General features: G+C 22.9%; 1 protein-coding gene across 2 annotated transcripts in view; it reads right to left on the bottom strand.

Moving 5' to 3' along the window:
* Positions 1-15,369, bottom strand: part of LOC114122942 (metabotropic glutamate receptor 2) — a 175,792-nt gene that overhangs the window by 158,895 nt on the left and 1,528 nt on the right. For both annotated transcript variants that reach the window (XR_007603874.1, XM_050200126.1), the window contains exon 2: positions 3,854-4,370. Coding sequence is in view for 1 of the 2 variants with exons in the window: in XM_050200126.1 (XP_050056083.1) it covers positions 3,854-4,274 (421 nt within the window). In the remaining variant the exon portion in view is untranslated. The remainder of the gene's footprint in view (positions 1-3,853; positions 4,371-15,369) is intronic.

Below are 15,369 nucleotides of genomic sequence, written 5' to 3' on the forward strand. Positions count from 1 at the left end.
TTTAAATTCAACTTATTGGTAGCATTTGACTAAACATTAAGTCAATAAAATATAAAATGTATGATTTAATGCAACAAATAATTTTTTTATTAAATTGGTTTAAAATATTTAACCTTAAAATTATGTTTCATGCTATGTTTTAAATTTTCGACCTCACCGAAAATGACCAACATTTTTTGAAGCATATAGTTTAGATTAGAAATTTGAATGTATAAATTTTATATAGTAAATGTTTTATTATAAATATCTAGTAATAAAAAAAAACAAAATGCATAAGAATAAATATTTTAAAAACCTAAAACCAACAATTTTTTTTGCTCCTTTACCTATTGATTTTTTTTTTTAAATTTATTTCAATATTCTGTTTTTAGTGGTATTATACAAATTTATTGTTTATCCCCTCTACAAACAATGCTCTATATACATCCCTAACAGAAAAAAATGGTACGTAGATAAAAAAAAAAAAAATAAATCGATGGCGCTTGTGACCGATGTATACCACTCGCACTTAATTATTTTTACCATAAATAAATCTGTTAATTTGCAAGGATCTCTGAAAATGGTTGTAATTAAAATAAAGACAAACTGAACATGACAATAACTTTAAAACAGTGTAATAATTTTTGAATAAATACTAAAAACTTGAGTACTTGATAAAATATTCAATAATATTATGGATGTTACATATTTGCAGGTTTTAAAAATACAAACAAAATTACTTAGATAGCTAAATCTAGGATGCTAGGATCCGTAAATGATGTAATTATAATATTAATTAAACTATTTTTACAATAAAAATAATTCATCATAAGGAACTATATTTTGAATTACTTGTTATGCCTTAACTATCGTTCAATTATACCTAAAAAATTGTCTATAGATAATTTTATTTTGAACATAATGACAACAATAAGTGCATAAAACAAATTAAAACTTATAAATATAAGAACATAAAATAAAATTATATTTTATTATTAAACAATTATTTTTTTTATATCATAAATTCCACCTTTCTTATGGCGTAAATAGATACCTAGCTTAAATTTAGGGTTGAACATTGAATTTCAAATCTTTGTTAGATTTAGCTTTAAGTGCCTATCTATATTTATTAAGTACATAAAAAATATTCACCAATAGTTTTTTCTTTTTTTATTAACTCTAATATTGATAAAAAGTAGATGAAGTTATTATTTTATCGAATGTTACTGAAAATTAAATATGAAAAACTGTGGTCAATTTAATGTTTCACAATTTAATCTGGATGATTATATAGTTAAAACTAATTATTTTTATCTTAAGATCACATTAATTTATTTTGACAATTCTAAAAAAATTAAATAATTCCATTCGTACTATAATTATAAAAAAAATTAGTACTAATAAATTTATGTCAACAATTTTATTTAGTATTTAATCAAGTTTAAAATAACGAGCAATGTGTCTATTTTAAATACTCGTATTTTTTTCGTCGTAACTCATTTAAATATAACTTTTTTTATAGGATGGAAAGGAGAAAAGATCTACTTTTTTTAACCACAAAAAAAAATGTTTGACGGCAAAAATAGAATACGAAATATTGTGTTAATATAAGTACTATTATTTATTTAAAATAACATTTATTTATTTTTATTTTAGAATATGAATAGTTATACAGTAATATACATTATATATATCATTTATTACTAAACATGTAAACATTTTTACTTTATTATAACTAATCTATTACATTTTAGCCATTTATACTGTAAATTTATTTACATCATTCGTAAGTCTATTGACTTAAAAGGTATCTTAGTTAATAATATTAATATGTAATGTAAAATAATTAAAATATAATATGAAATATTCTAGGACCACATACCGTCTCTGTTCAGAACCATTTTTCATATAGAACAATATACCTATCATTGAATTTAAATTTAACACATCTATTAAAGTACCACATTCGACCCTTAATGTACAGCAGATTAATACCGACTTACCCAATGTTTTATATTTAATGATAATCAGTTGATTAAATTACGTATAAAATATTATATTTTGTTAATATTAACTTGAATCAAGTGTATTAAGTTTTATTTTACAAATTGTTTGTTCTTTTTTCAAATAGCTACTCAAACTATAATAATCACAGATATTATGAAGGTATAAAAAAATAAAAGAATAATGATTATTAGAACTTTGTTTTATAAGAAAAAGTATAATTAATTAATTTAATATAATAAACATCGCATAAAAGCATAGTAATTATGAATTTGTTTAAAATATTAACTTTTGTAAAAGCATTAAATAGAATAATAAAATACTTCAACTTTCTTACGCTTTTGTAGTTTTGTATCATTTTAAAGAATAATGAATATCGATATTTTATCAACGTTAACGATGGAGACTCTGATATATTAATTTATTTGAACCAAGTTCACCCATAAATTAGATCTATCAACTGTCATTCATAAATGAGATGAAATAAAAGTCAACTAGATAGTAACTAACATTTAGATACAAAATGAATCAACATATTTCTTAATCTTTTGTAAAGCCCACACAAGCCCATTGTTATGCTAAAAAAAATTATTAATTATATTTTTAACATATTATTTTTAATATATTGAAATACCTAGAGAAATTAATTATTGAAAACAGTTTTATTTTACCAATAATAATTTTGAAAATAGTGAGTCTCGATGTATTTTTCAACAATTATTAATACAATAAATATATAATAAATAAAATTATTAAAATTATTATTTTTCATGTAAAATACAACAAAACAATTTTTTGAAAAAGATTCTATAATCTAAATTCTAAGGCATTAATATTAAATATTTATAACTATTACTTAATATTTATCAAATATTATGTAATAACTATGTTTAGTAAACAAAACGTCTCTAAAAATGTACGTTACAAAAATCCATGCATTGTAGCTACTAAATGCCCTTTTCGTTAATTTTCTCTATTTTTATAACAGTTACAACTATATTTTAGGGGCTTTTTACTAATACAAATATCAACTATGCACTTATAATACGCTTTTTAGGAATTTTTAGGAATTAGAAATGGTATTTATTTTTTTTTTACTTTTTTTACTTTTTGTACTACTTCAACAATTTCTTGATAAATGTTTAATATTTTCTTACATCATAAGTTTCCCCGGAAGTCATTATTATCCACAAGACTCGTCAAGTCTTGTATTTATTGGATCAATTTCTCAAATTAAAACCATAATTTTAAAACGTAATTGAGACCAAAAATACAAAGTAGTCAAAGTGGCGTTAGGGATATAGGCACAACTAGAATCTACACGACTACACTCAACCACCTGTAATAAGGGAGCACTTCAACGATATTATAATTTAAAACAAAGCATTCATACATATATAATTACATTAATTATATGCAATATTCTATTATAACATTCAAAGTACATACCTAGATAATAATAAAATAGTTAGGCGTATGTTAATTTAAAATAAAACATAAAATATTAATTTTTCGAAGGGTGTATAATTGTTTATTTTCTCAGTACACCAATTTGCCGCATGCCATGAAGCATTAAATTATAATACTTTAGTGATTTAAGAAGATGCTCGCTTTTTATAAGTATTTACTGTGCCCATGTCAGCAAATAGGCAATAAAGAAAAAAGCTTACTCTATAAAGAGTATTTTCATCAAGTTGAAATGTATGTTACACTTTAAGCTACCAACGGCTAAAAAAAAATAAGTAAACGATACATAATTGTAACACATACAATATTTCTCACTTTAATTCTATGACAAAAATATAGTACTTAACACAGTATACGATCAAATTAAAATGAAATCGACATTAATAAGACGTTCAAAACTAACCTTTTATGAAGTCTATAGCCATTTCCAATCCATATGTATCCTTGTCGCAGTCGTCCAATATGAGTGCTCCAATTTTAAACTTGGTCCACTGTTTATTAATTTGATCCAAAGTATAGAGCATAGTCTCTACGGTCTGTATACCACCCTGAGCCATTATCGGACCACAAGTGAACTGAGTATCCTCACGAGAATGGACCATCATCAGTCCACCAAGGAGCAAATCACCCTCGACTACAGCCTCTTTTTTTAAGGGCCATACAAACGGCTCTGCAGAAAGTCCAGAATGTCGCATATGACGCATACGCACTTCCGGAAACGGTGTCTGAGAGATTCGGCGAAGCCATCCCGTATGGTTAAAACACACCGAAAACGGAGACCACAGCACTATCAAAATTATGGCTGTATAAAATGCGACAGTCATTTTTAATTTTAAATGAAATGAATCCGATCGAGTATCCACAATATATGGTGTCTCATAACTCAGGTACCCGTCGGCAAATCCAATCGTCCAACTTATCTAAACATAACAGTAAACATAACATTATTTTTTTATTTATTTAAATTAATATCATAATATAATATTATATATTATCTGGTTATAAAATCATGAAACGTAATGTATAAGACCTAATAAATAAAAAACTTGTTTATAGCCAAATTTAACGCAAATCCTAAGTAATAAAATGTAGTTTTTAAAAAATAAAAATTTTAAGTGTACCTTTGTGGTATATATTATATTTATGACATATGTTTTTAGTAATAACATCTAAATCGATTAAATCAATCTATTAACAATTATTAGATTACAATGTGTTATAATTTAAATTAATATAATATAATATTATGTACTATTTAATCAGTATAATCTACCTACTGAACTCACGTATAAACAAAATAATTAAAAATATATTATACATGTATTATATATTTAACTTAAACAAATTTGAATTTTCACAATATTTGTGTAATTTTTATTTAGTTAAAAACTAAAATTTGACTAGTAGAATAAAAAAATATTGATTTGATTTGAAGAAAAAAAATTACTTGAAAATGAAAATTAGTTTTAAATAAAAATAGAATTAACAAATTTTGTTTAACTATTGTTGTATTAAGTATAAACTATTAATTAATATTTAATACTATTTATTCATCCTTTATTCAAACCACCCTTCTATCTTTTCTATCGTGTTTATACTAATTAAATTGAAATATATTTAAATCAATAATCCAAAGACCAGTAACAATATATAATATATATTACATTAAGATTTAAAGAATGAACCGATGAATTTAATAAAACATTCATAATATTATGCAAAATGTAAAATCAACCACCAATTGCCAAAATAATATAGCATAAAATAAATATTTAATAATAACCTTGAAACTCATAAATAATTATATCACATTGAATATTTTTAAATAATTAGAGTCCATATTTTTAAAAATATACATGAATATTTAATGAATACAAAATAAATATTTATACATAATAGCATACAAAATAGACCGAAAAATCATTCATGATTAATTGACAAAAACCATATACATATTAGGTTACTATACTTTTTAAAGAAAACACGTAAATACCATTTAAAAAAGAGCATACACATGTAATTTGTATATTTAATTTAATTAAATAGTGGGTTAAAAATTACTGGAAAGAATTAACAAAAATTTCAGGTCCGACCGATTATTTATTTTATTTTTAAAATAAAAATGTCATCAATACTATAAAAGTAAAATTCAATAACTGAAAAAAATTTTATTTTATGGCAATAATCAAAATACCAATACTAACACATAATTGAATTCAAACAATAAATCTGTCTACTTTAACTGTATTTTTATACTTTACTGATATGTTTTATAAAAGCTATTATTAATTTAACTATTCAATTTTAGTAATTTTCAATTGACCTTTGCAGAATATTTAAGAACATTAATTTATGTCATTTTCATTTTTAATCAACATAAATTATGGTTGGTAACTTTAAAATGCTTTAACAACAACAAAAAATGTTAAATTAAAATGTTAAAAGTCTCGTAAAACATAATTTTAATTAACTATAAACATTTAAATTGAATCAAATGTTTATTCAGTACAATATACATTTATATTTCAATTTTTAATTATCAATGTAAAAGGCTATGTTAAAAACTAGATTCCTATGTATATTTATTTGAAAATAAAGACATAATATTTCATAATATCGATAAATACTTAACATTCACTTACATAATATGTCAATACAGTATCTACACATTTTGAAACGATTATTAATGAACAAAATTTCGTACTATGTTTTTCAGGTATTAAAATTGTCAAACTTGAAAATTACAATAAATAATGCACCACTATCACTTTATTTTTAACCGTACGCTATTTCATATTCAATTTGCCTTGTAAATGTCGACTGGATAATTATAACATTGAATGTTCTGTTACCAAAATATAAAACATAAAAATGTATTATATTATGTTTAGTTTTTAATAATTTTTTAGGAAAACTACGGAGACAGTAAAAAATGACTTAGCATTGTTAAAGAGCTCCTCCTACCTAAAATAAAATATAAAACTTGTAACATTTTAAAACGAAAAAAATCTAACCTCAGTCATAGAATTAAAAAGACCTTCATATCACATGAAAACATGAAAAAAGGTTTTCCTAAAACCTTTGAACTACATTTCAATAGTACCTATGCATAAAAAGTTATATTATATATTATAAATAAAAAACCTAACATAACATATTATACTTTTTAGCTTGAAATATTTATAATAAATTACAGTGCATAAACATATTAGAAAGTAACAAACATATTAAATTAATTAGTAATCCGTTATTATTGAGAATTAAATTATAAAATATCAAACTGCAAAGCTAAAAATTAAAAACTTTAAATTTTAAATAAAATATTTTGACACTATAATACAAATATATGTGTTATCATTAATAAGCTGTATACATAAATAACAAATACATTTCCAACAATATAATTTAAAAATGGTTTAAACTTTGCAACAACTGTTACAAAACTAATTTTTTAAACGTCATGAAGTTAAAATTTGCATAAGATACGGCCATATAAAATTCCAAAGGTAGAAAATGACAATAAGTAATCTAACGATTTCACTTATAACTAAACAAACTCCTAAAACATAACCAAATATATTATAATGGTTTTTACAAAAACATGCTTAGTCACAAAACATTTAAATACAATTTGAGTTGATTGTTAATTTTTGGGACATTAAAATGTATTTATTTTAACTAAAAACTTTCTTAGGTACAATAAATCATGATTTATGTAGCTTTTATTTATTTATTTTTTTTAATTTTTTGATATCTATTATAGGTAGGTATACCTACTACCTATTCTTATAAAATTTGATTAACTTATTTAAATTAGGTATTATGAAAGTAATTGGAATAAATTTAAAAATATATTTTTTTTAAACGTGTAACTTTATTTAATTTCAATACGGAGAAACAATTTAAATTGTTTAAACTCTATTTATTTTTTTAACAGTTTTGAATAAATCTTTTAATTTAAAAATGACCAAACATTTTAATTTGAGTAGCATCTACCTACTTAAACGTTAAAATGCTTAAAACATCTTAAATTTATTTTATTTTGAAAACATTCTTTCTCGTATCAAAAAAATATATAATATCTCCAAGGCTACATAATGTTTTTTACAGTAATAATAAATTAATATTACACACTATTAAGAAGTTCCAATACATATTTTGTTTTAAACTGACCAACATGTGGTTTAAAATATTTAAAAAGCTTAAAGCTATTATAATTTTAAAAACTGATTTGATTTATTTATCACATTAAGTATAGATACCCACGAAAAATAATTTTAATTTTTGGTAAACATTTGACAAAAAATCGATTTAACATTAGATCTGTTGGATGATTGAATGCAGTCTACTCGACAAGAAAATTTCTTTTTGAGTTATCATTTTATACATATATATATAATATATACATATATATGTATTTATATGTGTGTGTGTGTGTTTGTATTTTGGGAGTTTTTGCGTCCACGTAAAATATATTTTCAACATAGGTATTTTGTTACTTATGATCCCGTTGGGCTTAACTCATTTTTCGGTTACTCCATTCATCCATATTTGATTTAGAAATATTATCAACACTTAAAGTATTTTTCTTAGTACATTAACTCAGTGACACAAATTTATTATCACTGCATGCGTATTGCGTAGCATATAAACCATTTTTATCTTTTAATAATATTACAACATATGAGAATAAAAACTTTGCTAAATCATATTTAATTCCGTCATTGGTTAATATGTAAAATTTATAAATATGACTAACAAATTTTGTGTTAATATTATTCTAAATATTTAAAAGTAACAAATATGTAAGCAAAATTACTACTATAAGTATTCATTAGTATCAAAATATATTTTAAAATTCGGTTATTAATTATTGTTAAATTCCTTACAAAAAGTTATTAATTATTTATCAAAATCATTAAGACTTTCTAGATTAACCAAACACAAAAAACTATAACTATAAATAAAAAACAATTGTCATAAAATGTGTAAAAATATGTGTATCGTGTAGATATATATGCAATAATAAGACATTAGTACATTGTTACACGCTGTTACTTTAAATATTCATAATACTCAACTTTAATCGACTTATGAAAAATGTATTCATTTTTATGTTATAATTTGGAATTCACTTTTCACAAAATATGGTATGGGATTTACGTACATTTTGAATAATTAATGTTTTATGTTAACTTCACCCTTAATCTACTAATTACGACAAAAGCATTGATGTAATACAACAATGTTCGACTTTGGTAAATTTTAGAATGTTATACACTAATTGACTAATTATATTTGTAGATATAAATAATATTTTAATATTTCCATGCCTAAACATAATATGCTTTTTATTGTTATTATTATTAATACAATCAGTAGGTATCGCTGTTCATAATTTATTATTTACATTGTACAGTTATATTTACATTTTATAAAATACATCTGATAACCTTAAAAAAAATAAATTAACAGATTATTAGTTTCTGAAAAGGGGGCTGGAAGTTTGCATATCAAGTTGAGGGAAAGTAACAAATTGTTTATAATAAATTAATTTTACTATCTAAACATTTAATTTTGCAAAACTTTCTACATTCTAAAAGTATATTATCTCGTTTATACAACCAAAAACATAAAATATATGTAATAAACGAATTTAGTCTTACGACTGTAATCGAGTAGTTAATCAACAGTATTTTCTAATGTCGTTTGTAGAAACTAATAGTCTGTTGTTTGCTTATCTTAATGGCAATGCTTTATTATTTTTGAAATGAAGTAGAATTTTTTTTAATGAAATACCTTTAACTATGAACATTTTAAATTTTAAAAAACTTTGTAATGTATAAACAAAATTGTAAATTCTGTAAAATTTTAAATTTTAATTTCAACAACAACAAAACAGCATTTCTCATTAATTGTGAAAAACAAGTTAATTCTATATGAATATACCTCAACAATTTCTAATGCATTAATATACAAGTACTTTATGCATTAGATTGTTTAAGTGTTTAACCAAACTCTTTAAATGAGAACATCAAATTAATTGTGGTAGATTGCTTAACTAATCTAGAAACTTTTATAATTTTCTCATTTTTTATTTTCATTTAATTTCCAATTTTTCCACTTTTCTTTTAAGCAAAATTATTGCCTCAATATTAATTTTACTTTAACTATAGTTTTAAAGTTTTAAATTATTTTAAAATTCTTTATCGAAATTACATACACTATATGTATTCAAAACACTGTGTACTTCATGTAACAACTGCAGTTAATAGTTCTTGAATCGATTTCTTCGTATGTTACACCAAATATTTTTAAGTACGAAAACATATTAAACTATATATATATATATAAATGTCAAACTGCATATATGTTTATATTTTCCTACCTTACATTGATCCATCTAACTCAATTCTTCGTCTCTGCTCATTTCGTTTTCAAATACGAATGCTACTCGAATGACAAAATTGCTAAAACATTAGAACCCATCGAATGTTTCAGGTAATAAAGTTTCACGCACATACACACGCGCCCAATAACAAAAGTACTATCCATACTAGTGGGTAGGTACGTAGATGTTCCAAAATATAAATAGAAATAAAAAAAACACGTTTTAACAACCATTGCCTTTCGGCATCCATGAAATAACCACGTTCCAACACCATGTTAATAAATTTGGAATAGTGAAAAATCTATTTATTTCTACTTTTATCACTTAGAACGATGTACATTTATTCGGGCATACGTAATCAGGTATAAAAATATAAGCATGTATTATTAATAAAGTCATTCTTCAATAAGTGCAAAAGAGCACGTTTATTAAAGTTTTTCTAGGAAAATATAAAAGGAAGAAAATAATGGGTGGCAGCATTAATAAAGGAATTCCTTGTCGTTTGGCTATCTATCATAAATTATAATAATAGTCTTATAATACCTTAGATGTATAATATGTCTCCGAGCAATGGATGTCATATTAATTTATTGTACATATCTTATTCAATGACGACATACTATCCCATACTTGCTAATAATAATAATAGTATAACATCATCCATAGTCAACCTCTAATACGCACTTGAAGTATGGATTTCCATACATTTTTAACTAAAATTTTATGACGTTGATGACTATGTGGTAATAACTTATATGATATTGAGAATGCATTAAAACTTTCATCAAATAAGGTTAGATTAATTTTAATGTATACTAAAAAAAACTTGTATACGTTATAGTAAACATATTTCAAATAACAGTAAAAACATAACTCCCAAAAAGTTAAACTTACACATTTTTAATAGTTTTTATACCAAGTATTATATTTTTAACTCCTATTACCTATACGTAACTATATATAATTATATAAATAACTTTATCCAGAAATTATATCATCATTGAACTACGTAAATTTGTTTTATTTAGATTTGAAAAATTTTTACGTTTAATAAACAATCAATACTCCATTAAAAATATACATTATAATTTATGAGCATGTTTAAAAGTATACAAATTCGTTCATATTGAATTGCTTACTTAGTACATATTATGCATACTCAAACTGATTTGAATATAAGGGGAGCTCAACCCTGGGGGGGTCATGGAGGGGGGCTCCATGACCAAAATCCCTATTGCTAAATAAATAAGTAATAATAAATATCATTTTTAGTTAAAAAAAAAATTATACATAATGGTGAATTTTAACAAATACTCCTCTGAGTAAAGACAAAACGTAAATATTTTAGTGATACATTTTTATAAAAATTCATTTGGTATGTTCAAAAATTTCAGCCTAGCTATTACAGATAATTGAAAGCCAAACTCCTCCATAAATTATCTATAAATTCGTCACTGATAACATATTTTACAAATAAAAATGTAACATAAAAGAGATTATTATACATTTTTTTTAATCAAAATCTATTTTTTTTAAATCTAAATAACTCACTATTTTCCAACTATAGTCCACTCCTATATTTATTATAATACCATGTAATGCTATAATGTACATTTAAAATTTTTTTTCTTAAGTTTTTTAAAAATTTTCAATGTGTAAAATTAATTATTGATGCTTGTACTGAAGTCTGGGAAATTTTATACAACAAAGCAATATACCAGACTATACTTATGAAAAATATAGTGCAAATTTTAATGGGGATAAAAAATAAAAATAAATGGTCTACGTATTCTCTAGTCTCTCGAATATATTCAAATATACATACAAATGTTTTAAATTCAGCTAACGATATTCTTTAAATATATAGATTATACTTCAGTCTTCAAGCTTTGAATATTTATTAGGTATTACTAATTATTATATTCAATATTTGTCTTACTTCATCATTAAGTTTAATACTCGTTCAAATACATTTTGTAAATTAGTTTAAAGTTAAATTTATTTTAACACCAAAAACTTATAACTTAAATTTATATACCTATGCTATAATATGTACATAAATTTAAAATTATATTTTAATTAAAAAAAAAACAACATACTCGTACGTACAACAAACATCACTAAAAGAAACACTAATCCTTAAAAATAATTTTGTAACATATAATAAAATCCAAATACATAACGTACGTAATATTAAATTACTCGATCACAAGTTTATTTTATTATTTATCTTTGTTTCGTATGCAAGTTTTTATATAATTTAAGTTCTATAATAGAGAAACTATCTCTTTTTGATATAAATGATAAATTGAGAATCGATTAACCCACAACGTTTGTTTACGGAAATAATATTTTTGAAGTAAAAAATAAATAAAAAAAGCAGTTTGAGTAAAATCGATTGCATTGAGTGCTGTCATGAAGGTTCATCTTCACTGATAAACGAGTATAAATAACATTTTTTTTTGTTTCGGTCTCATAAAAAAAGACTATTAGTATAGGATTTTAAAAGTAGTATTCTCAGTATGTGATTTTTCACTTGATATCTGATCTGAAATGTGTTCAGCTTTCGATTGAGCGTTTGAAATACACCTAATATTTATAGGCAAACTACAATTATAGTTAGATGACTTAGTAAAAGGTAAAATATAAATTATTCCTAAAGAATGTCAGATAAAAAAAACAGTCCTATGTGTAATAAATAAATGATAAAAAATATTTAAGACTCTTACATCTTAAACAATATATCTATACTTATTTTACTTATATATGTTTATATTTATGCTATTGTCATGTTATAATATATTTGCATAATAATACAAAATGTTACATAAAATATATTAAAAATAAATGTACAAAATAAAAGGTAAATAAATACATTTGCAATTTATCATTTCAGTCAAGTAAAGGAACGTTATCATCATTATCTAATAAGAAATATATTTTTTTTTAATTTAATATGTGGATTCACAATGATAGGTGAATTGAATTTACATTAGTTTCATTTTAAGAATAAATATTATTTGTTAAGTGCTCTATTTTTTAACGATAGGTGTATTACATTAAATCGGAGAGCAACATTATTTACCGATATTTACGATATTTTCCTGAAAAAAAATGGAAATTTTCATGAATAGCGTTAATTAGTATTATATAAAATTAACAATGTTGATAATAAAAATATAATAATGATAATCTTAATTTACCGGATGTTATCGCTATTCTCCAATATAACAAATTGGCGAATGCGCAATATAATAAACGTAATGTATTTGTCATAATATATCATTACTCATTATCATGTTTGTTATCGAAGTTATCTAGGTACAGTAATTTTATTAAATTGTATTGACGTTCAATGCAACTACATTTATTTTAACTTACTCTACTTATTACTTAATAACTTTCAAATAGTATAATATATAAGCATATAAAATATATTTATTAAAATTAATGTTGATAAGTAAGTAGGTACGTAATGAATTTGTAATCGAGCTTTGATCTTATGCGTTTGTTAATATGATATAAGTTAAGTACAGATTTCGAAGGCATTTGTTTTTTTTTCTATTACTCTAAAACGAAGTTATGCCAGCTATAAATTCTATATAGGTTAATACATAGAATCAAATCCACGAAGTTTTTTTTTGATTTTTTTGATTTTAATGCTTTTTCAGGTTTCTCTTTTTGCTTTTAAGTAACATTTTGGAACATTTTTCACAAAATGTGTTCTAAATAAACGTATATATTTAAAAGATTAATATTTATTTTTATAATGCAAATATGTTCCGAGGATGTGGCGCAATAATCGATTTTATCTAGTTATATTTAATTTATTGAATTAATTAAAGAAAAACAGCAGACTTGAGAATAAAAATCCATTTTATTATAGTTTTTTTTAATAATTTAATAAACTAATAAATATTTTAATACTTGTTTTTGTAATTTATTCTTAATGACTTTTTAAGCTTTTTTGGATAATTGTAGAGCTTAAGTGTTTTTTTTTTAAATTTTTATTGCTCCAAAATCCGTACTCTAAATATAAATTTCTAAGGATATTAACAATTTCATTATAAGACAGATTGCAATGACAAACATACTTGCCAATAGACTAACATAATTTTTTATCAGTAAATTATATGGAAGCATTTTACGTAAAAATAAATTAAAGTGTATTTTTTCAATAATATTTTGTAAAAAACAAAACTTATTTTGGAGTTTTTCCGAGTAAGTAAATTTTTATTTGTTTATAGATTTTTAAATATATTATTTTATTTTAGAAATTGTAATTATTTTTAACATTATCCAACACGTATAATAGTTTGCTATTAACGCTCATTTCCTGTGACTAAAGTGAATGATATAAATAAAGTTTATAATAAAAAATATTATACTCTTAAAATAATTTAATTTCTCGAATATTAATAAGTAAAATATGTTCATCAATATCGACTGTAATTAGTATATATCTAAAATAAATTCTAAAACATATACATAAATTAAAACTATTGTATGTATTGACATTACATTATCCGTTAAGTAAGAAAAAACTTTCAATGTTAAGTAAAACTAAATAATATCAACTATCTCAACAAAGAATGATAAAAGTTTATTTTTAGTATACCTCTTAAATAAAACTATTATTCCACCTCTAAAAACATTACATTTTAAGTATACACAAAAATATACACTGAGCATATTTTGTTTTTAATGGTACCTAGATTATAGACTCTCCGTTATTCCACTACTCTGTCACAAAGAATTGAACAAATTTATTATAAATCGTCTCACCCTTGTACCCTAGTATTTTCCTCGTTTTCTCGTGTTAAAGTTTTCACACACTAACATTTTGTGGTGAAGCTGACAGCCAAATAAAGCCGGTCATATGCATATTATGTCCAACAACAGGCCTTGTTTGCAACTATGTGTTAATATAACTTGTCACTAACGAAACTAAGAATACCATAAAGGGGAAGGGGTAGTCTATTATAGTGATATCTATTAAACATATTCACAAAATCTATCCATTAAATATTATGAATATTTCTTAACAAAAGCTGTTATAACCTAATAAATTTTTTTCAATTACTATTAATACTTAGGTAAATTATAAATAAAGTGATTGATCTAATATCGTAAGAATACCTTTAGGCTAAATGTAAACACGATAAACATATAAGTGTAATAAGTTTTATACAGAAAAAAGTTCATCTTACTGACGTTATAGATATAAATGAAACTATATATTCAATAATCAATATTCTTTTGGTTGAAAATTAAAATGAACCACATTAATTACTAATAACATGCTGTATAGTATCAAAAAATAGACAAACATAAAAAAAAACCTTTAATAAAAAATTGAAATAGTTGCATATTAAAAATATTTTTTTTATAAACCTGTAAAATAATATGTTTCAAAACCTTTAAAAAATTTAAAACTTATAGAATCGTTTATACAATGTTTCGACTTTTATAAGTGACCATGTTATGTAGTGTGTACAATATGTACATAATAAAGGTTTTAATCTGTA

This window comes from Aphis gossypii, chromosome 2 (assembly GCF_020184175.1).
Source record: "Aphis gossypii isolate Hap1 chromosome 2, ASM2018417v2, whole genome shotgun sequence".
Taxonomy (NCBI): Eukaryota; Metazoa; Arthropoda; class Insecta; order Hemiptera; family Aphididae; genus Aphis; species Aphis gossypii.